The 20,882-nt window shown below is 47.2% G+C and overlaps 1 protein-coding gene across 1 annotated transcript; it reads right to left on the bottom strand.

Moving 5' to 3' along the window:
• Positions 1-7: 7 nt before the first annotated feature.
• On the bottom strand, positions 8-20,675 carry VSX2 (visual system homeobox 2). Its single transcript, XM_009993950.1, has 4 exons — positions 20,638-20,675; positions 17,980-18,103; positions 1,392-1,572; positions 8-339 (listed from the first exon to the last, which is right to left on the bottom strand). The coding sequence occupies exons 1-4, from the start codon at positions 20,673-20,675 to the stop codon at positions 8-10; spliced, it is 675 nt and encodes a 224-aa protein (XP_009992252.1).
• Between the last annotated feature and the right edge of the window lie 207 nt (positions 20,676-20,882).

Here is a 20,882-nt window from a genome sequence, read left to right as displayed (position 1 = left end):
TTCCCCCCTAGATCAGCTTCTCCTCCTTCTGTGATGAGTTTGACTTCTCTGTCTGTCGCTCATCCTCCGCTGCCACCGCCTCCTCCCCCATCTCTGTCTTCCTGCCTGGAGCAGGGGCGTCCCCAGCGATGGTCCCCAGGACTTTGGTGCTGTGCTCCTGAGCTTTGGCCCTGAGGGCAGCAATGCTGTTTTCTCTCAGTTCCTCCTGGGAAATGGTGGTTTTGGGATCCGGGCCCCTCTCTTCCTTGTCACCCTTGTCAAGCTTGGGCAGGGCCTGGCGCTCCACCTCCGTCTTCCTCCCCGCCTCAGCCGCTGCCTCCAGAGACTTTTTGTGCATCCCTAAAAAGAATTGTTGGTATTCGGGTTTAGAAAAGCGCCTGGGCATGGGAAAGCCATCTTGAACTGAAAACAGCAAAGATAAAGAGAGGCCAGAATTAAGGAAAAGCAGAAACCCTCACTTCACACAGCAGTCACGGCGAGGTGCTTGCTCTGGCCCCCATGCAAGGGTAGCCCAGGCAAGGCAGCTGCCCACTGGGGCAGCCCAGCCCCAGCATTCATGCCCTTGGGGCTGCCCCAGAATGTCTATAATTACTCTCCCTTCTGTTTCTTCCTGTCAACATAAAGCTAACTTGTCCCTGTGTGGGGACGAGGGTCTCAAGCAGCAGAACAGTTGCCTGAACTTCATCAAGGCTGGTGAGGGAGATCCTCCATTAGCTATTCCTCCATCAATCCACTCCTCACAAAACCCATCCCTCTGCCTCTCTCAGTATCACATAGACAGAAGGACAGGACAGCCTGTCATCAAGATGCCAGATACTAGTTTTGGGGCAGAACCAGCCTGAAAGGTCAGAAAGCAGGAAGCAAAGAGCAGGAGCATGGTAGGGTAGCTGCTACCTCTGTCTGTACAGAAAACAAAGCAAAACTAGGCAGAGATGCAGCTCCCACGAGTGCCAAGAACAGGAGGAGGCTGCAGGGTGTTCCCCTGGGACTTGGGCAAGGAGAGTGCATTTGGGGGTCCCAGCACCCCATACAGCACCACAGAACTGCAGGAGTCAGATCAGGATGATCTCCTGCCTTGGACAAGGGTTGGAGCCCCTGCTCCAGGGCTGGGCATGAGAGAGTTAAAGATAACACCATCCTGTGCTGTGCATGGGCAAATTCCTGCCCCAGCCAGATCCTGCAGGTCAGGATCCAAGGACCAGAAGTGATTTTGGATGAGCAGTCAGACCCTATTGATGAGGGCCCTTGGGGGAGAGTGGGGTTGCAGGGTGGGGGGACCTTGCCCTGCCACCCTCACCCATGTTTTCAACACAGCTCCAGCTTCTTCATCGCATCCCCTCGTTTCACCTTGACCCACTCACCAACCCTCACAAAGGTGGCTGTTCTCTTACCCAGGAGCCAAGGGGCACAGGACTCCATGATGCCATCCTTGGCAGACTTGAGGATGGACTCGGGCAGCGGGATGGAGTGACGCACCATGGCACCGTAGAGCCCGTACTCGGCCATCACGCTGCTCCTGCCCCAGCACTTCTCCCTCTTCCGCCATTTGGCCCGGCGGTTCTGGAACCAAACCTGAGGTGGGCGACAAGGGGGTACATGATTTTTTTGGGGGAGATGGTCTGTCAGTCCCCTTCCCAAGGGGGAAAACGGTGTGCTTGTGCAGCAGAATGAAGGAAGATGTGTGGATGCTCATCCCAAAAGCACTGCAGTCTCTTCCCCCTTGCAGCAGCTGCAGGGTATCTCTCTCTCCCTCCCTTGCAGGAGCAGCGAGGGCCAAGCGTGAGGGCAGGTCCCATCCCTCTCTGCAGGATGTAATTAATTTACCATCACAGTGCCTTTTTCTAGCAGCTTTTGGCTCTTGTGCCTGGGATTTTCTTTCATTATTTACTGGGTGTCTGAGCTGCAGCGCAGGGCTGCGGGCAGGGAGGGCTGGGATGGGGGTGGGTGCTGGGGAGAGGCGGGAGAAGGGGGAAGCTGATCTGTGCGCTTTGCCCTGAATTCCCAGTTTGAAAAGCCCCTCATCTTCTCAGAAAATTGGCAGAATAATCTCTGAGCTGTGACCTGGGGGGCAGCAAGCAGAGCAGTGGGGGGGGATGGTGGGGAGGGGGGAGATGCTCACAAAAATCTATTAGCGCTCTCTCTCCGATTTCCATTCCTCTTGTCTCCCTCGCCCTCCTCCTTCCCCAACTCCCCTCCCTTCCTGCCGAGCAGAGGCATCAGCTTTAGATGAAAAATTGCTCGAGGTCTATTCAGAAGGAGGCAAAGGAAGAGTCAGCCCCAGGGGCAGCCCAGGCCTGATTGAAAAATAAGTTAATTTCAGTTTGAATCGATGGGCCTCAGGCACTGAAATATCACGGGAAATTAAAGCAGCTGGTCCCCAGGGAACCACGCCATTGACCTGCGCTAATTAATGCCATGAAGTTACCAGGCCCCTCTCTGAGAGGCAGCCCCTCCCTCCCTGTGGACACCCCAAACACCTCCTCATTTAACTAATTAGAGTCACAGAAAATTGGGTGTTAATTTGTTTAGGATTTTTTTTTTATTTCTTTTCTATTTTTTTCCCCTCTCTTTCCCGGAAAGTACACGGCAGAATGGAAATGAATGGCGGGGTCTCGCTGGCAGATGGATGCTCGGGGTCACTCTGCAATCTTCTCCGACTTGATTGCTTGATTAGGTCGTTAGCACATTAAAAAAAAAAATTGCTTGCCGTCTGGCGCTGGCCTGATGAGTGGGATGAGGCGGGAATCGCCTGGGTAATTTATCTTTTTATACTGCAAAGAATTTGATTTCAATCTGCAGATATATGGAGGTGCCTTTGACACCTGTTTAACATTACAGAGCTGACAGCTTAACCCTCTCTTGTCCCCACCACCCGTAGCCATGGGGGAGCTCGGGCTGCCGTGGGGAGCACTGGTGGGGTGGGGCAAACCCCCAGCTCTGCCCTGGGGACCACGGGACTGATGCCACAGAGTGAATCCTCCTCTCAGCTGGCAAGGCAAGCTTGCCTCTTCTACCTGCGCAGAGGGGAACTGCCCAGCACCAAAGCCTTACGGGGACAGAGCTGCAGGGTAGGCAGGTGGCTTGCTAGCACTGGTGACAGCCACTCTTGGCCTTTCCCTGGGAGCCCAGCCAGCCACTCCCCAAAGGGAGCTCTGCAGGGTGGCTGGCGTGGTGGTCCCAGTGGCTGTGATCCCATCTTCTCCCAGCAGAAGACACTCTGTGCATGTTCAGAGGGGATTTTACAGACAGGCTGCTGTGCCACATATGTTACCTCCTCTGCATGATAAACAGTCTGATTTACACTTTCATACTGATACTATGAAACCCCTGGAACATGGATGGCTGCAAATCCACCTGAGCAAGGACTCTCAGGAGTGCTTAGCTTCCTCTCTCCACTCACTTTTCCATGCCTGTGTGCCACACAGGTTCGGCCATGCAGTCAGCAGGATGCTGGCAGAGTCCCTCACTCCAGGCCATGCACTCCTCCTGCTCCCAGAGCCCAGAGGACAGAACTGGAAAGGATCAGCTTGCTCCATCTCCACCCTCAGGAAAAACACTTGTGGCCATCACACCCACCAGACGGGGGCAGAGGGGCAGCCACCCCAGACACCTCCATGCTGCAAAGGGGCAGCTCAATCCACCAGGGCCCAGAGGGGGATCCTGCCTGTTCCACCTGGGTAAACCACTTACATCCCTTGCCACAGACCTCCCCGCTTTACTTCAGGGAGAAATTCCTGCACAACCCAAGGCACAGCAACTGCAAATCTGCCTCGGTTTGGGGTTGCACTGACACCTTTCCTTGTTATCCAGAGCGGCTTGCAGGGCTTGGGGCTCTATAGCTGTGTTTGTCACCAGTTGCCATACCTGGGATCTCAACCAAGAATAGGCTTTTCCATCAAGTACCAAGCAGGCAACCTTTTTAAGTCTCCTGAATCCTCTTTTAGCTAGGTGCCTCCTCACTGATGCTTTCATCAGCTCTCTCTCCCACTTTAATGGCCCAAATATCTTCTCCCCTACCTTATGCTCCTCTGCCCTTCTCCTTGGGGCTCACCTGCCCCAGCACTGCCTGCTGCCACTAAATCAGCTGACACTAAACTGGCTGCCATGGAGTATCCCCTTTCCAATGGCAGAGCCACTCAAATACTGGAGACAGCAGAAGCTTTGCCAATTTTGACAATCCAATTTTGACTAGAGCCAGTGGAAAATTTTCAATGAAAAAATACTGATTCAATCACACAGCAAAAACTGTGTCCAGCCAGTGGAAGTATAATCAAAATTGTCCATGGCTTTCTTCTGAATGTTGTATTTCAATCTCACCCACCTAAGACATGCAAAATCTATGTCTAAAAGCAAATGGGAAAACCAAAATGAGATCAACACCTTAGTAAGATCGTTCTAAGATTTCCCAAACCAAATTTTTCTGTTGATGGGAATTTCCTCTTGGTTTTGACTTGGGAAAATGGAAGTTTTAAATCACAGAATTTCTAGTAGAAGAGAGGTTGGGAGGACTGTCCATCTTGCTTTAATACCAGAAGCTTTATATTGATCTCAGGAATGAAGTCAAGTGAAACTAATGATGCTAAATAGTGACCATTGCTGGGATCAGAACCCAGCCCAGCACCTCTGCCACAAGCCCCTCCAGAACAGCACAGAGGAAAGAGCTCCAGCACAGCACCAGCAGCCCCCACACCATATTGGATCAGCAGAATTATTCCCTGTGGCTCATTTTCAGGATGTTGCCCTCATTCATCTGGCTCCATCAGTGGGACTTTCTTCTGGGAGAAGATCTAACTGCTTTCTTCAGCTTTCTTGCTGTGTTATGAACATTTTCCTATGCCTCAATTCTAAGCTGAATTGCATACTGGTTTTAGTCATTCTGAGGTATTTTCAACTGTGTTGCTTTATCAGCCACGCCTTCTGAATGTTTATTATTGGCACCTCAGTTTTCTTCTCTTGACTGAGGTGGTTTTCACCCTTATACTTCTATTCCCTTGTGTGTTTGGTATTCTGTGACTTCTTTGGCTGCAGTTGTTTTTGCATGGAGATATTTACAACTTCCTCTGGCTCTGTAAAATTCATCCTGCTTCAAGTGATGTTTAGGTTTGTCCATGTTTGGTCTGGCCCCTCCCCTTCACATGGGTCAGCTCAGCTTAGTGAAATGCTTTATTGAGCTGGCTGTGTACCACACACCTTCCTCCTCACTTGCTTTCATCTGGTTCTTCATTGCACAGCCCAGGGTATGGTGAAGGCTGTGTCTGCACTTTCACACTCTACAACCAGTGGAGAAAACCCCTAATTAATTTTAGACACATCAGATGATTGTGCAAAGCTGTGAGAATCTGATGCACAGAGGATTTTTTTGAGTAATATGCTACATCTTAAGATGATTTACAGCTTTTTATTATCATGTGAGCACACTCTGTGAAAGATGAGGAGCTTGTTCCAGGAAATCTACTCTTAAAAACTGAACAACAGAGTAAAAAGGACAGGTATGTCTTGCTCCTCATGAGACACATTAGCATAGGAGTTCAGCCCATGCATGTACACTTGATGTTTAACAACCCAAAGCCTTCTCCTGAGCTGCTCCTGAGCCCCATGAGTGCTGCCTTTGGTATACCAAGGGCTGGATCCAGGGTGGTGACCAGCCCGGCTGAGCTGGAGGCAGCAGCCCAGCACATCTCTGACAAGGCTGCCAGACACCCACCCTCCATGCACCAGCAGCAGGATAAGATGATGCTCACTGCACAGTAGGCACTGCAAAATGGGTATGTCTGGGCACCCTGCAGAAACCACAGGCACTTCCATACGCATCAGCTTTGGTCCTCTGGGCAAAGAAAAGCTGCAAGACCAAAACTCATGACCTTGCAGAATCTACTCTAAAAGTGAAGAAAGGGTGGTAACATAATGCCTTGCTCAGAAAGAATCTGCCCCATCATTTGGCCAGAGCTCAGCATCACACACTCTCCAACCCCGGGAGGCAGGTCACACTGACACTGCCTCCTCCAAGAGCAGCTGCAGCCTAGGATCCAAGATAGCAGCAAATACCAGCACCTTCAGTGTCATATCCTGGGTGCTTGTTCCACATGCCTGTCCTTCTGAGTCCCCCTTACCAAAACCAACAGTACTGAGAAGCTTTATAAAGGGTTTTTTTTTCTAATTCTAATCATAACCCCATTCTCACTCTCAATGCCCACTGCCCAAAGCTGCAAAAGTGAAGGCACCCTGTGCAGGGATGCAGTGTTTCATAGTCAAGACTGGCAAGGTTATTCTTACCAGTTTCCTCCTCTGAATCACAAATGATGACCAATTCTTCTTTGGATTATTGATGATGTAGAAGAACAATTTGTAGTAGGAGGAATCTCTCATCTTGCAAAGGGATATGAGACTCAATGTGTCCTTGCTATCTGCATTCATCATATTAGTTAGTTTGTTTACCTAATCAGTTCCTGAAACATTGTCTGCTAAAGAGAGAAATCTCCTAGAGTTTAGTCGTGAGACAGGAATCTGAATTAGCAAAGTGACATTTTAAGGTATCTGGAGTGTTACTGTGTATTGCTTCTGTATTGTTTCAACTTAAACATCTTCACTGTAACCATTGGTTCCTGCTTTCCCAGCCTGGGCACACAGACAAGAGAATTCATAGTGGTCAATTTTGTCTTTTGAATAAAATAATGGTATATTGCCTGCCCAAGCATTCCTCAGCCCTTAGAGGCAAATTACAGGCTCAATACGGTGAATTTTTACTTCACCGAGTCTCACATACTGCCTTTGACACAGCACTTCAGCAGGGGTCTTTTGGATAGCAAGCTTTATGGAGCACAAGACGGTCCTAAACCAAGCCGGTCCGTGCTGAAATGTCCACTAGATGGCCACAAACAGATGCACAGACACACACCAACACTCGCCCCGCTACCACACGCCTTTGCCGGGTCACAGGGAGCAGCTGCACCGGCTGTTGGCAAACCAGAAACTAAGGCAAGGGACAAAATACCAAGTTCCCTCATCAGCAACCCAGAGATCATCTCCCCCACCCACAGACTAAAAGGCATTTTACCCTGTCGTCTTTGCTCTCTGACAAGTCCCCTGCCACAAACCATCCCAGGGGAGCCAACCTATGACTCTGTAAGGTCCCTGCAAAGAAGTAATTGCTGATACTGAGCTCTTCAAGTGAGGACACAGCAGAGGAACCCTGAGCTCCTCAGCCAGGCAGCCTGGGAGCTTCCTGGACTTCTCCTGTGACATTGTCTCGGGTTGTAATCCACTGTCATGGCCCCACCTGTTGTGCTGATGGCTTTCTAACCCCAGCACACTCAGGACCATTCAGCACCACACCCTTCTAGGGATCCAGCCATCTTGGGCTGAACCCTGCAGAAGCTGAACTCCTCATGTTCATACTCCAGACCTCTTCCCTCTGGCATTACCTGCTCTGGGAAACACTCAGAAACCCATGCCAACAGCCTATAGTTGGTGATAACCCTTTCACCACCACACTGCTCTGGACTGATCCTGTCACCTCAGTGTACACACAGTGCAGCAGTGTGTACTCTGGCATGAAGAAGCTCTGTATTTCAGTGTATTTCACTTTCACCTTTTCCTGCACACTGATTCCTCCTCTCCTTGACTAGAAAAGCCTGGTTGGGCTCACCTTTCTTCTCACAGCAGAATGCTGCTCCTGAAGTCACATCCAGTGGCATACCTGGCACTTTGCCCTTGGAGCCCTTTGGCAGGTCCAGCTGCAGATCAGAGAGCACCTCCAGCTTACCTCCACACCTGGAGTCCTGCTAACATCTCAGCCCTCATCTCCTTCTGACAACTACACACCTCCCTTTCTACCTTTTTCCTTTCCAACCCAAGCCTCCACAACAAGACTATTAAAAATTAAAATCTCTTTGAAAGAAAAAGCCATGTCCTCACCCTCATATCAGGCAGGGCTGGTGGCCCTGGCCAGGTCCAATCTGAGGACGTGAGCACTCCAAAGAACAGCCACATAGCTTTCTGTGAGCATCTCTGCATCTGCACTCCCAGGTCCTGGGGCTTTATTATGAATTTCCACAAGAGTGTAAGGTCTGACTGGGTCCTGGGGCTTCCTCAAACCCCTTCCCTGTAGTGATCACCCTTAGGAAAGTTTCCTGTCCCCAGGCTGCTGAGGGAGACTGCACCACTTGTACAATCCTGGAAATGGTTTATTGCTGTCTTTTCAAATGTAATGTCAAAATTATTGGCACTCTTTACAGTGACATCACTTTCTATGGCTGGTGTAAACTGGGTATGAAGTTAAATGAGAGCAGTAAAGGTTGCACATGGGCTGCATAGCTGATTGGAGGACTCATCATCCCTCCTTTCACTGAACACTGGGAAAGAGCTCTCTGAGCTCGCATTAGAAAGAGCAATTCCTATACATGGCATGGCAAAACCCCTTCCTGGTAACAGTTGGAGTCATGTCTGACCCACTCAGCTACCAGGTCAAACCACACACACTGAGATGAGCTGTGAGATGGCACTCATACCTCTTGAGCAAAGACATGATGGGCCATCCCAGCATGGGTCTCCAGCTAAATTTGCACCAGGCACACACTGAATACAGGCTCAATACAGCACCTAGAAAACTGTATGTGCCATGCCACCAGTCCTGCAGGCCAGACCTGCCTCTGAATCCTGCTCCTTAAAGCACAACATGGGCCAAATATAGCTACTAGTTGCGATTTATCTGACTTATGCAGCCAAAGCCATAAAATCCCTCTTTACCTCAGAACACATCTTAAACTGTATCCCCTTGGCAAATCTGGGGTTTTCACCTGGCCTTGCCACCTCATGTGATGACATGTTTTCTCACTTGTTGGCATGTAACCTTCAAAAAGTGGAGAACTGGTGCAGATCAGGTGCAGAGCTCCCATCTTCTTCAGAGAAAAACAAGCATGCACACAATGTGCATGGTAGGGATAGCAAGATCAGTGGTTCAGCACACATCCCATCTGTGCAGCACATCTGCACTGCAAATGCATCCCTCAGACACTGACTTCATTGTGGTCAGCTCATTATGCCAGCTGACCAGCAACTTAGCTGGAGCTATGGCTCTATATAGGCTGCCAGATGCTGGGACATGGCAGATTAACACCCAAATTCCTCTATTCCTAAGAATCCGATGGAAAAACAGGAAAAACATCAGGGCTGTGGGTGTACGACCAACACAGGAAAGCTTGCATCATCTTAGTCCACACAGATTCGAGGATACATTTCTAGGGTGATACTGCACAGAGCATCCATCCTTTGGGTGCTCACAATGCCTGGCTCCATTAACCAAACTGATATCCTGTCTGTGTAATTTCATGTTGCCTCCTTTTTCCCTGCTAAGACTGCTCTGCAGCTTCCCTGGAGCAGAGGAAAAGTTAGCATAGGTCTTCACAAACATCTGTATGCAACGCACTCTGTGAACATGTGGGGACACACCTTTATCACCGTCATGTTACAGCAAAGCAAGTCAGGGCAGCTGGGGAAGAACCAGCACATCCCCTTCCATGATGCCTTCCAATGGGCACCAAAATCAACGCTTGGGATACCAGCCTTCCTGAGAGGCTGCAGAGCACTGTCTTCTCTTTATGAGTACACACAGAGCAAAGGCCAAAAGTGCACTCTGGCCTTCTCCAGAAAAAAAATAAATTAAAAAGGATCCTGAGGCTGTGCATCAGCAGGAGATGGTGTCTGCTGCACTATTTGGTGACCCTTGTTTCCCTAGACAATGCTCAGGCCCTGCCCTGTGCTCACAGCATGGGCTCACAAATGGGCAGGAATTTCCTGTGCATAGAAACATTAGCTGGAAGATACATATTGAAATGTGTTATGTATTGCAAAATGTTGCAACAGGTTGTAATAAGTTCCTATACAGCAGCTTGGACTGAGCACCAAAAGGAGAAAGTTGCAGTCCTTTACAACCTTCCCCTGGGAAGGTACATACATTGTAAGGACAGTGTTTGCAATTCCTTGCTTCATGCAACTAGACATCTAATCGCCCAACCTCAGCAAATCTTTCACCAGGATCTCTTGAATCTAGGGAAGGAGGACCACCAGAATCAAAGAGCAGGACAGAAGAGTGATCTGTCCCCTGACCACCACCCAAGAAGTCAGGACTGGCGTATGTTGGCTGCACTGGGGTGGCCCTTTAGAGCTCTACTCTAACCAAGTGTCTGCTCCTCGCTCTACCTGTTCCTCAGCTCAGTGTGCCCTTCACCTTCTGTGTGTAACTCAAGAGTCCAGGAATTTTCACATGACACCTTTTAACTGCAGAAGACACAAGTTTCAGACACTCAACACTGCTCTTCCACTGACACCTACAGCCAACATTGTCTGCTTGGGCTAGTGCACAGCACTAATGCTAATGGTGTGACCTGCAGAGCTGCCAACACAAAACCCACCCATGGATGCTGCTTGCAGCACATCCACACTCGCCAGGGCATTCTCAGATATGTCTCATGCTTAGTTCACCCAGGCTAAGGTATCCCAGGCAGGGATCCACCCTCAGTTGTCACTCAGCCAGAGAAGCCTTGATTTCAGTCATGGTCATCATCACACCAGGAAAGTCCTAAACTGAACATCTCTTGCTGCTTTTAGAGCAGTGCTGCTCAGAGTAGACAGAAGGGAGCCTAATGCTTTCTCACAACTTCTGATGAAGGTGGTCTCTGAAAGCCACTTTTGCTGTTGGACATTGTAGCAACAGTTTGTTCTTCAATTCAGTTTCTCTTTTCTGCTCCACAGAAGGACCTGTTAGCTTTGCATGTAGGGAGATCATGGTCATCTCTATGTCAAATGAGGACTAGACTTCTCAACAGCTTGGTGCATGAAGCAGATGGTAGCATTTTTTAAATATTTCTGCACAGTTCTGTGCAAAATGTGGCTTGCAGAACACCCACAAAGACAGACAATGAAAAGGCAGAGGAGGTTCATGCTGCCAGAGAAGAATAGGAAAAACTTGTTGAGATCTATCAGGGTAAAAGATAAACAGCACAGAGAAAAATAGATCCATTAAGAAATAAAGGGGAGAGTAAATTAACCATGTCTCTAAAGTGTCTGTGTTATTGAACTGTTAAAAAAATCTCTATTCAAAGTCAGGAAAGGATGGAAACTTTATGATACAGAGTCATTAAAGAAAAATCTGAACACACAACAATCAGCTGGTCCCTCTGCCAGGCATCCGAAGGCTGGAGGGGAATTAACTATTGAACTTGCTGGGCTGCCCAATTGCTTTTTAAATATCAGCTGTGGAAAACTATAGCAGTATCAGAGGAGTGAAAAGAAAGTTGGTAATTAAAAGAAGGAGTGAATGCAAGTGTTCCAAACACACAGGCTGAGAGTAGAATTTCTGGAAGTGTTCAAGTGATGGAGGAACCACAGTGCCTCCTAGACTAACTCAGAGGAGTGTCAACCTTAAACTGCAGCTGTTAAGAGGGATAAACGCAGGGAAGACACTCTAGTTGTTACAGCCTGACATTAAGCCTGCACAGCAATTCCTCATTGTCCTGGCCATAAGGGGGAAAGCCCTTCCTTGCTGCCTGCCTGTCTTACCTCTCACAGGGAGCTTAAGTGCTGCAACACTAGAAGGTATCTGACCCTTAGTGATGTTTTCTCCAAACCATGAAGAAGGACAAGCTCCAAGGAAGGAGCCCCATTTCCCTCCCAATACTGTGGAGGAGCACACCCAACCCCCACTGTCCCTTATGCTCTGACAGCCATAAACATCTTGCAAGGAACAGAGCAGATGACAAAGACAAGCAAGTTTGGCTTTATTTGATTTTCTGTCCCATTTAGAAAATTTGTCTGTGGCTGAAGCAACTCAGGGACTGAACATAGAGGGATAAAGTGGTACTTGGGTATATGAAATATTAATTCCTCTATACCTCCATCTCTGCACTAAAAAGCACCTTCCAAACTGCACCTACAACCCCAGGTGTAGCAGAGTAAATCCCACAAGCTGGGCAGGTAACCTGTATGGTCTATTGACAAGCAGATCAGTCCCCATTTCACAGCAGACCTGAAGGGTTGTTCCCAGCCCTCCATCTTCCTTCCTGTCTCCTGCTTAATTTTTTTTCCACTGTGCATAGACATGCAGCATAAAACTTTTCAGAGGGCAATCCCTTTGGGAAGTCTTGCCTGGGCCCCTGCACTTGCCCATCACCCAGCCCCTCTGTTTGCAGCAATAGTAATTACCTTGTAAACGAATTTCTAGCACATGGACTGAAAACAGGCCATAGATAAAGGATAACGAAAACACTCTCTTACAGAAAGGGCCAAATTAAAGAACTCTTAATTGAAAAATTGAAATTAATATGAATTTAGATCAACTAAACAAGCATGTTATTGAAGAGCCAGCAAAGTGGATGAACTCCTCACATACCAGTCAAAGACATGGAGGCTGAGATGCACCACACGCCATGAGAAACACTCATAATAATATTCTCACCAAGCCAGTAAGTTTGATTAGTTTTATTACTCTCACTTGTACACTTCCTAAATTTCTGAAAGCACAGGGGAAGTTAATGACACTTAGCTGGTATCATACTGCTGTGGCTTGCCTCAGTGCTCAGGAATCATTGGGAAAGGTAGCCAGAACTAGCTGCTCAGCTCTGTTTCATTATTAACTTCTTGCAGGGCCTGCAGCATTCTTTAAATAAACAAACAAACAAACAAACAAAACCACCACCCACCAAAACAGCTGAATGTTTTGAAACGGCTGGCTGGGACAGTTCTCCATCACCTCTGTAACCTGCTTCCAGCCACCCTCATTGCTCTAGCAATTTCCCTCCAGCTACATGATCTCTGTGACTGTGCCCTATGGAGATACAGGTGGGAACCTGCTGGCTTTGTGCCTCGTGCTGAATTTTCTGTCTCCTAAGGATGGAGTCACCCAAAGTTTTAGCCAGAATAGACAGGGCTCCATTTACTGAGACTAACAGTGACCAGCATAAGCTTAGAAAAAACAACACCATTACTACTTTCTGCAGCACTAAGAGACTCCTTAGCAGCCATTCCAGGCTCATGTTCAGGACCTGTCAGTAACTGCATGGAGCAATCATCCCCACTCCACACACACCAGAAGATTAGGGTGACAATTCAATGCTCTGCAGCAGACAGGAAAAGCTGGTGGGACAGGGAGAAGCCAGGGCTGCTAAAGCTACACGAAGGCAATTTTTCATTCATACTTCCTATTTCTGAGGGGACTCTGTGGATTTGCTCCTGAGCTCAGTGTAAGCCTCAAGCCTTTCCAAGTTACGTTCATCCCTAAATAAGAATGTTTTTTGCAAAACTGAAGCAAGTTAAGCTTCTTCTTCTGGAAAACAGTGCTGGTACAAATGCTTCCCCCTGGATGACCCCCCAGTCCCAATTCCTCCATCCCCATTCAACTCCTAAGGGGCTACACAGTGACACTGAAATCTGTTAGGCTGATAGGAGCTAAACCAATACATTTTCATTTATAGAGTTTTAGTTGATTTTTATTTGATTTTAAGCAAAGTTGACCTTTTAGCTGCCTGACAAAGCTCTCTCGATACACAATCCCCACTCCCCACACATGCCACTAACATTTCCTCGGTGTTCCTTTTGCTCACATGAGCAATTTTTTTTGTCCTAAAAATCTTCATCCATGTAATTACCATACAATAATTTAAAATCAAGAACTGACAATTGTTAGCACTTTTGTTCTCTTTTTTAATGAATTAGTTCCCTTAAGAAGTGAATCTAGTGTCTCCACAATGGCAGTCGGGATCTTATTTTTTGGAAATACTGAACTGATTCATCCATTTATTTTATCAGTAGGAGACATACTGTAATGACAAACATACACATATCATATCAAGCTTCTATTGAACTTTAATATTGTAGATACTGGTGTTTACAGTTTGGAACTGTCCCATATTAATAAATTCAATATGAGTAGCTTATCTAAAATCTACACATTACACTTTAGAGTACCTGTTATGAGAATGACAATGATTTAAGTCATGTGTCAGAGTATTTGTCAGCTTGAGGACATTTTGAAGGCTTCAAGTAGTCTATTAAGGATGTACTTCCCTACAGAAATCTACGTAGCTTGCCTGGATTTTACAGAAAGCTCTGGGTTTATTCTAATAGCAGCACTCATAATCTTCTGAATATACTTTCAAATGCATTGATTAATGTAGTGGTTTTCAAGTATCTTGTAAAATAGCCACAGTGACATCTCGTCTGACTTGTGAAAAATTTGTCTCACTAGGAAAACTAAATTATTTTCCCATGTTGCTGGACGTGAAGATGCTCATGTTCCTTTTAGGAGCAGCCAGCTCAAGATAGGAGGAGGATGCATGGAATGTGAAAGAGCACTGCCTTGAAAAAAACACAACTCACGTTCATCTTCTCTTTAAATGGAGGATCTGAGTATTTTTTCCTGAATTCAGTGTTCTCTCAAACCAATAACTTTCTTGGCCCCTGATGGCTGTCTGTAGCGTTCTGCTGAAAGTTTTACATGCAAGTGGTTCCTATATATCATTCTCTCAATTGCACTCTTTGAATTTCACTTTCATATTGAATTTCATAGATGATTTCCTTTCTCTTTGACTACTACCTCCTGAGAAATATTTCCATGAATGAAAATAAGGGGTAGATATTACTCAGGTGTGGGTTCAGGGGGAACCCACATGAAATGTTGTGAAACCCACAGCACGAGATGTTCACAACCATCTTAGCAAACACTTTCAATAATGACCTATAAGAGGGAGAGAACAATGTGGACAGAAGGTGCAAGCTGCAATGAAAATGCAAAAATATAAAGCTCCCTTGAGCAGTTAGAAATGCACACAAAGAAAAAAGCAGCAAAACACATCACATAAGATTACATGAAATTATAAATTCATTCTGAAGAAGGGAGTAAAGATTCATTGTCAGCTGACTCTTCCAAGGGGCTTTAAGTGATGCCACAGGTGCAAAGCAATATTTACTTCACTTGTGTAGTTCTGCTGCAGAACTCCCTGCCATGGGATGTTAAGGTATTTATATGTGTTCAATATCCCAAGAAGCTGTCACATTGCTCGATAAGTATCACTAGACAGCTGCCCTGCTCTCACACCCTTCTCTAACATCCACCGCTTGCCAGTGTTAGAGCTGGTAGGTTCTTATGCTTGTTAGCCAAAGCTAATCAAATGCCATACAAAACCAGAAGCCTGGAGGAAAAAACCTGGAGATTAAAAAAAAAAAAACAAAAAACAAACACCTGTTTTAAAAAATCTTGAAGTGACTGAACTTGATAAAGAGAAATAAAGAGATAAGGAAGCAATTAGCAAATAGACCAGTGCTAATTTGAGGCTGTTTCTGTCAGGAATCAGAAGTGCAGCTGAACTGGTGAGAACACAACCAGTATGCAGCTGTAGGGATGTGGTCCCTTACCTCTAGGAAGACTAACAGGCAGAATGGGCTTCACAGAAGATCAAGCATATGATTAAGAGACCAGTGTGTGATTTATGAAGAGTAATTTAATAAAAAATCTTCACAGCTTGCTTAAGATATGATGAAAACCAAAAGTGACAGCCAGGAGAAGAAATAACTCAGATTTATTTAAAGACTGTGAACATCATAACAAGGGAGAAAGAGTAAGCCTCATAAAGAAGGGGCTAAAGCTGAAAAGAAACACGAGGTGAAATATCAAGAGGCATGACCAAGGCTGGGAATTATCTTGTCATGGCTTGTGACTCAAAGAAAAAGCATGGACAAGGAAACTTCATCAAATATATGGTAAGGGACAATTGGGTGTTGACCCCTTGGAAAGACCAGTGGGCACTAACACCTCTCCCCCTGTCTTCAGTGCTCAGGACTTCTAAGTGACACTGATGCCCACCCTGGCACGCTGCTCATGCTCTCACACAACAGATGCCAAGGAACTTCTGCTGTTCCTTATGAGTTGTCCTTTCATGATGAGTGATTTCTCCTGGAATACTTGTGCTATTAGCAACACCTGATGTTCACAACAACCACACCATGGGGTGCTTCTGCTGTCCAAGTCTAACTGGATATCTGAGAGAGTGAGGCCACAGTAAGGAGCCCTCCTAGACTTAAAAACTCTGCAGTATAGGAAGAGTTGGTAGCTGTTTTATCAGACAGCTGCAGAGTGACATGCTGGCAGATCAAGTCAGTGAGTGCTGAAAAGAGTTACCCACTACTTCACTTCCAAATCAGATAAAACTGAGTCTCAGAATTAGAAGGATGCTGCAGATGCTGAAGCAGTACATGCAGTGCCCAGTTCTGCACTGTCTTCCTACAGGATAAATGGTGCCTCTGCAGTTCAATATATACTGTACCACTAGATAAACCTCTTCCTTGAAAAGGCCCTTTATGGGAAATCGAAGGATCTTCTTTCCAGCCCAGCATCAGATGGTGGGTGCAGAAAATTCTAAACTCCCAACAGGTTTCTCCCCTCTTGACAGGGTCTCACATGGAGAAATTACTCTCCATCCAGCCTGCTCTCTCTAGAGACAAAGAATCAGGGTCTGTTGCTCAGAGCAAAATCCTAATGTGTCAGGTAGGATATGAAATGATGGGACATTATTTCTTGAGACAGCTGGAAATTCTGTGAGCACAAAATCTACTGGCTGTTAGGCCAGCAGGAGTACTGCCAGCAAAGCAGGCTAAGAAGCACAACTTGCTTTTATAAAATTGTCACTCTTGATTGAGCACATGAATGAAGGCAGTGAGGGGGTCTCAGGACTGAGGGGAAAAGGGCTGTACTTTTGTTTGGGAGGATCTCCCCTGTCCAGGAGCATGGTCATGCCTCAGCAGCTTCCACCATCAGCATAATCATGCTCAGTGCCCTGTGAGCTGCTTTCTAAATCCTTGAGGAAGCAGCCTCATGAGCCATCTCTTTAGCAAAGAAAGAGCACAGGCTAAAGGAACAGACCAGGTGTACCTGTGAAGGGACTGAGCAGAAGGAGGAATCAGAGAAACCAGGACCCTCAGAACGCCACGTAGCACTCAAGCCAGTGTCTCTTGCAGCCGCTGCAAGTGTTCAGGGACCAGGCCAGTTTAACTGGCAGCCAGCCAAGAAACATCACCTGCACCAGCAAACATGGTTTCAGGACTTGGCCATTACATCCCTGTGCCTTGAGAAGCAACTTTATGGGACCAAAGCATGTGGAGGAGGGAGGTAGTAGAAGCTGCTGTCATCCACCCTTGTGAACTTCATGTTTGGTCTCTTCAAGCCTGTTGTGCCTCCTATACTGTACGCAGCACCCGTAAGTCTTCTTCAGCTTTTGGGCTGTAATGATCACTTGCAAAGGGCTGTCAGGCATGCTGAAGACTGGTGCTGGCATGGCCCTGCAGCTCAGGCTTCTCCTTACTGCAGGAGGATTCACCACACAGTGGCAATACTCCACACAGCCTGGTTCTACCTCCCCATGCCAAACCAGGACTGGCATGCAATTCAACCTCAAGCATTAAAAATCATTTAAAAAAACCAAACCAAACCAAACCAAACAAACAAACAAAAACACCAGGGAATCTTCTCTTGAGGAGGCAAACACAGTGAATGTGCAGAAAGGGTGCAAACACCTCACTGGGACTCATTCCCACACTGTGAGCCTAGCTGCCTTCAACATCCCTGTGCATCCTTCTATGCCCAAAGGAGCAGAGATGAGCTCTTCCCACCCAGAACTGGTCTCTGGGAGGCTCTTTTCTAGCCTAATCCACCAGGACCTAAAACACTGCAATCCTTCCTTGTATACCAGTTCCCCTTCAGTGATTTAGAACTCCCTCTGTTAAACACACCACGTACAACACATCTTGACATACCAGCACCGAACACAAATCTGACAAGAACAGCTGATCCTCCTCATGGAGAGCAGGGGAGCAGACAGCTTGGGGAGGTTTGTTCAGAGCAAGGGCAACCTTCCCGTGCCACTATCTCTTCTTCAGGGAGGGATGAACATGGCTGAGAGGGGTAGAATAAGGGGGTTCCAGAGATATGATTACCTGTATCCTGTCTTCTGGCAACTCTGTTTTCATGGCCAACATCTCTCTAGCGTATACATCAGGATAGTGGGCCTCATTGAAGGCCTTTTCCAGCTCCTCCAGTTGGTAGGATGTGAAGATTGTCCTGAGGGGAGCAAAACTCTTTGATCAAAAAACATAAGAAGAAGAAGAAGCAAAGATGATGAAGAGTCAGAGACATGGACACAAGCTACAGAAACCTGGGCAACCTGATAATGCATAGCTTTTCCACCCCATCTCCTGTATTTCTGTGCACAAAAGGTCAAGTGCCAGGGTGAAAGGAGAAAAGGAAAATGCCAGAAGACAGCACTTCAAACGATTACAAATCACCTTCCCTTTAGGGACTTCCCTCTGGAAAAAATCCCTCCACAGCAGCAAGCACCCACAACCAGCATTGATGGCACCTGCTTTTACATCTCAGACCCTGCTCTCTTTTATGGGGATCCTGGGGATGTCCCTGTCCCTCACTCTTCCTCTGACAGAAGAGCGAATTCACCCCTGACCTGCCTTAAAACCACCACCCCCCTCCTCTTGCATCCAGAGGTTTCTTAACCCATTGATAGTCACGCTGAGATAAAGCAGCATTCCCTCAGCACCCCAGCTGGAGTGGTGCTGAGCCCTTCCCCAGCTGCTGGTCCTTAGCCTCTCCAATCGCCAGGAGCAAATAATCCTCCCCTGGAGCCCCGGTCCTCGGCTGAATTCTCCGAAGGTTTTATCGACTCTGCTCCTCACTGCTTTTTACCAGTCCTTCCCTACCAGAGCCAGTGCCAGCTCCCTTCCTTTACCCAGGTTGCTGATATCCTGTTAGTTGATCCCTGCCAGTTTCTATTACCCCATTATCCCCTGGAAATCCTCCTGGACCGCCCTGGGCGGGCAGCAGCCCAACCCGCCTCTGTGCAGCCAGTGCTCAGCTCGGGACCACCAGATTGAAAAATCAGCAGCTGGAAAGCTGAGACGGATGAAAGCCTTTCTCCAGGGGGTGGATGAGAGATCTCGGGCCACTTCCACTCCCCCGAGAGTTAAAACTCACACCTTCCAACGCCCTTGGTACACAAAACGCAATTTTTTAATTAAAAAAAACCCCAACACTCCGATGGCAAAAAAAAAAATCCCCAAAACAATAAACCAAAACAAAAAATCAAACCCACCAAAACAAAACGTTGCAGCCTTTGTTCGAAGAAAATAGATAAATATATTATCAAACTAAGAAACGTGTAGCTGGCAGAAGGGGGAACGAAAGAGGGGGGGAAGTATTTTTCTAAAATTCACCCGAATTTCAGAACAGCCCTACAATTCCAGAAAGCCTAAACAGAAAGTCTCAGAAATACCCTTCGCTATCCAGAATCAAAAGGATTCCACCAAATCGATAACATTACTAACAAAAGCAGCATGCAAATGCAAGAGACCTGCCTGCAATCAGACCTTTCTTCATTCATTCCTAAACCCATTTTCTTTTCCAACAGTTTTCCTTCAGCTCCGACAAATCTGTTAACTCCCGGGACGGCAGAGGCACGGTTAACTCGGATGGTTTTTTCTCCCTGGTGCCACAGGGGAAAAAAAATCCGATTTTGATACAATTTAGATTTCAAGCACTGTGCTCCACCCTCCTCTGACCGGGGTGCCGAAGCCCAGCAAGGTTCACCGGCAGGAGGGTTTTGCCCAACATTCACCGAAGTTTTCCCCTTTTAGCTCTCGTCCCTGGGTAGCTCCTTCTCTTTTGCAAATACACTCTCCCTTTTGGTGCTTTTATCCAGCAGACTGTTGGCCTGTCAGCTCCCAGCCCGTTCCTGGTACAACCAGAGGTCTTAACCATTTAGTACACAACATACAACTGTGACTAAATCTTGCAGGTTGATTTCTGTTGAAAACTGAAAATAAAACGAAACTGAATTTCATTTCCGCTCTCTCCTGCCCCGACTGTGACCTGTACACAAGCCCTTGCCGTGTTTTCACCCAGCCCTGTCCGGTTCACAAAGAAAACGAACCCGTATTCACTCCAGCGCACGCAAACTGGGAGCACTTGCCTGGGGAGTGACCCGAGGTTTGGGATGAGTCCTCCAGACCAAGCCTCCTATTGCACAAATAGCAGCATTTCTCCTGGGACCTTCCAAGAGAAGGTCGGTCTCCTTCCACCCACATCCTACTAAGCTTTCACTGGGGCATCTTTTAATCCACCCTTCTTGCATCGTGCCGGGATTGATTTAATTATTCCTAAATCATCCTTAGTGGATGGTGTCTGGCCTTCCTTTGTCCTGACTCTCCGGCCACAGCAATGCCAGAAGCCAGCACAGGATTTTTCGTTTGTGTTTCTAAGGGGAAGACAATCCAACTCCATTTTGACTGGGAGAAGTCAGACCAAGTCTGTGATCCTGCCCGCTCCCGAGGGGAAACCAAATCCCACCCCGCATCTCCCGAAGTGGATCTTTTCTTTAAGGAATGCTCCAGACTTCTGCAGCTCCTCTGCAAGCTGTGGTTGATTCCCAGCTATTTAATCTATTGGCAAAACATTTCTTTGTAAGTAATAAAATATTTAAATCGGTTAAAGAAATCTTCCCTTGCCGACAGGCAATGTTAAGATCGGTATATGCGGCTCAAGGAACGGTTTTGATGATTTAATTTAACTGCTTTGGTTTCGGACACCTTGCTGGTTTTTCCCCTTGAACACCAATGATCCGCATCCCGCCCAGAGGCTCACGGGCTTCTGGGGTTTGCGACTCCGGATACCCAGATCCGTAGCCAGAAAAATTAAATAAAATTACCCTCACGGCCGGTCCCACCGCTCCCTACAGTCACATCCCCAAAGCTCATTTATTTTGGACGGGGAGAAAGAAAAAAGGGAAGGTGCTGGGAGAGAAGCCACAGGGGCGCCGGGGATCTCCTGTGGC

The sequence above is a fragment of the Chaetura pelagica genome, unplaced genomic scaffold, assembly GCF_000747805.2.
Source record: "Chaetura pelagica isolate M959 unplaced genomic scaffold, ChaPel_1.0 scaffold11, whole genome shotgun sequence".
Classification (NCBI taxonomy): domain Eukaryota; kingdom Metazoa; phylum Chordata; class Aves; order Apodiformes; family Apodidae; genus Chaetura; species Chaetura pelagica.
Note: the sequence above shows the minus strand (reverse complement) of the source record. Positions and strands in the feature narration are given on the sequence as shown.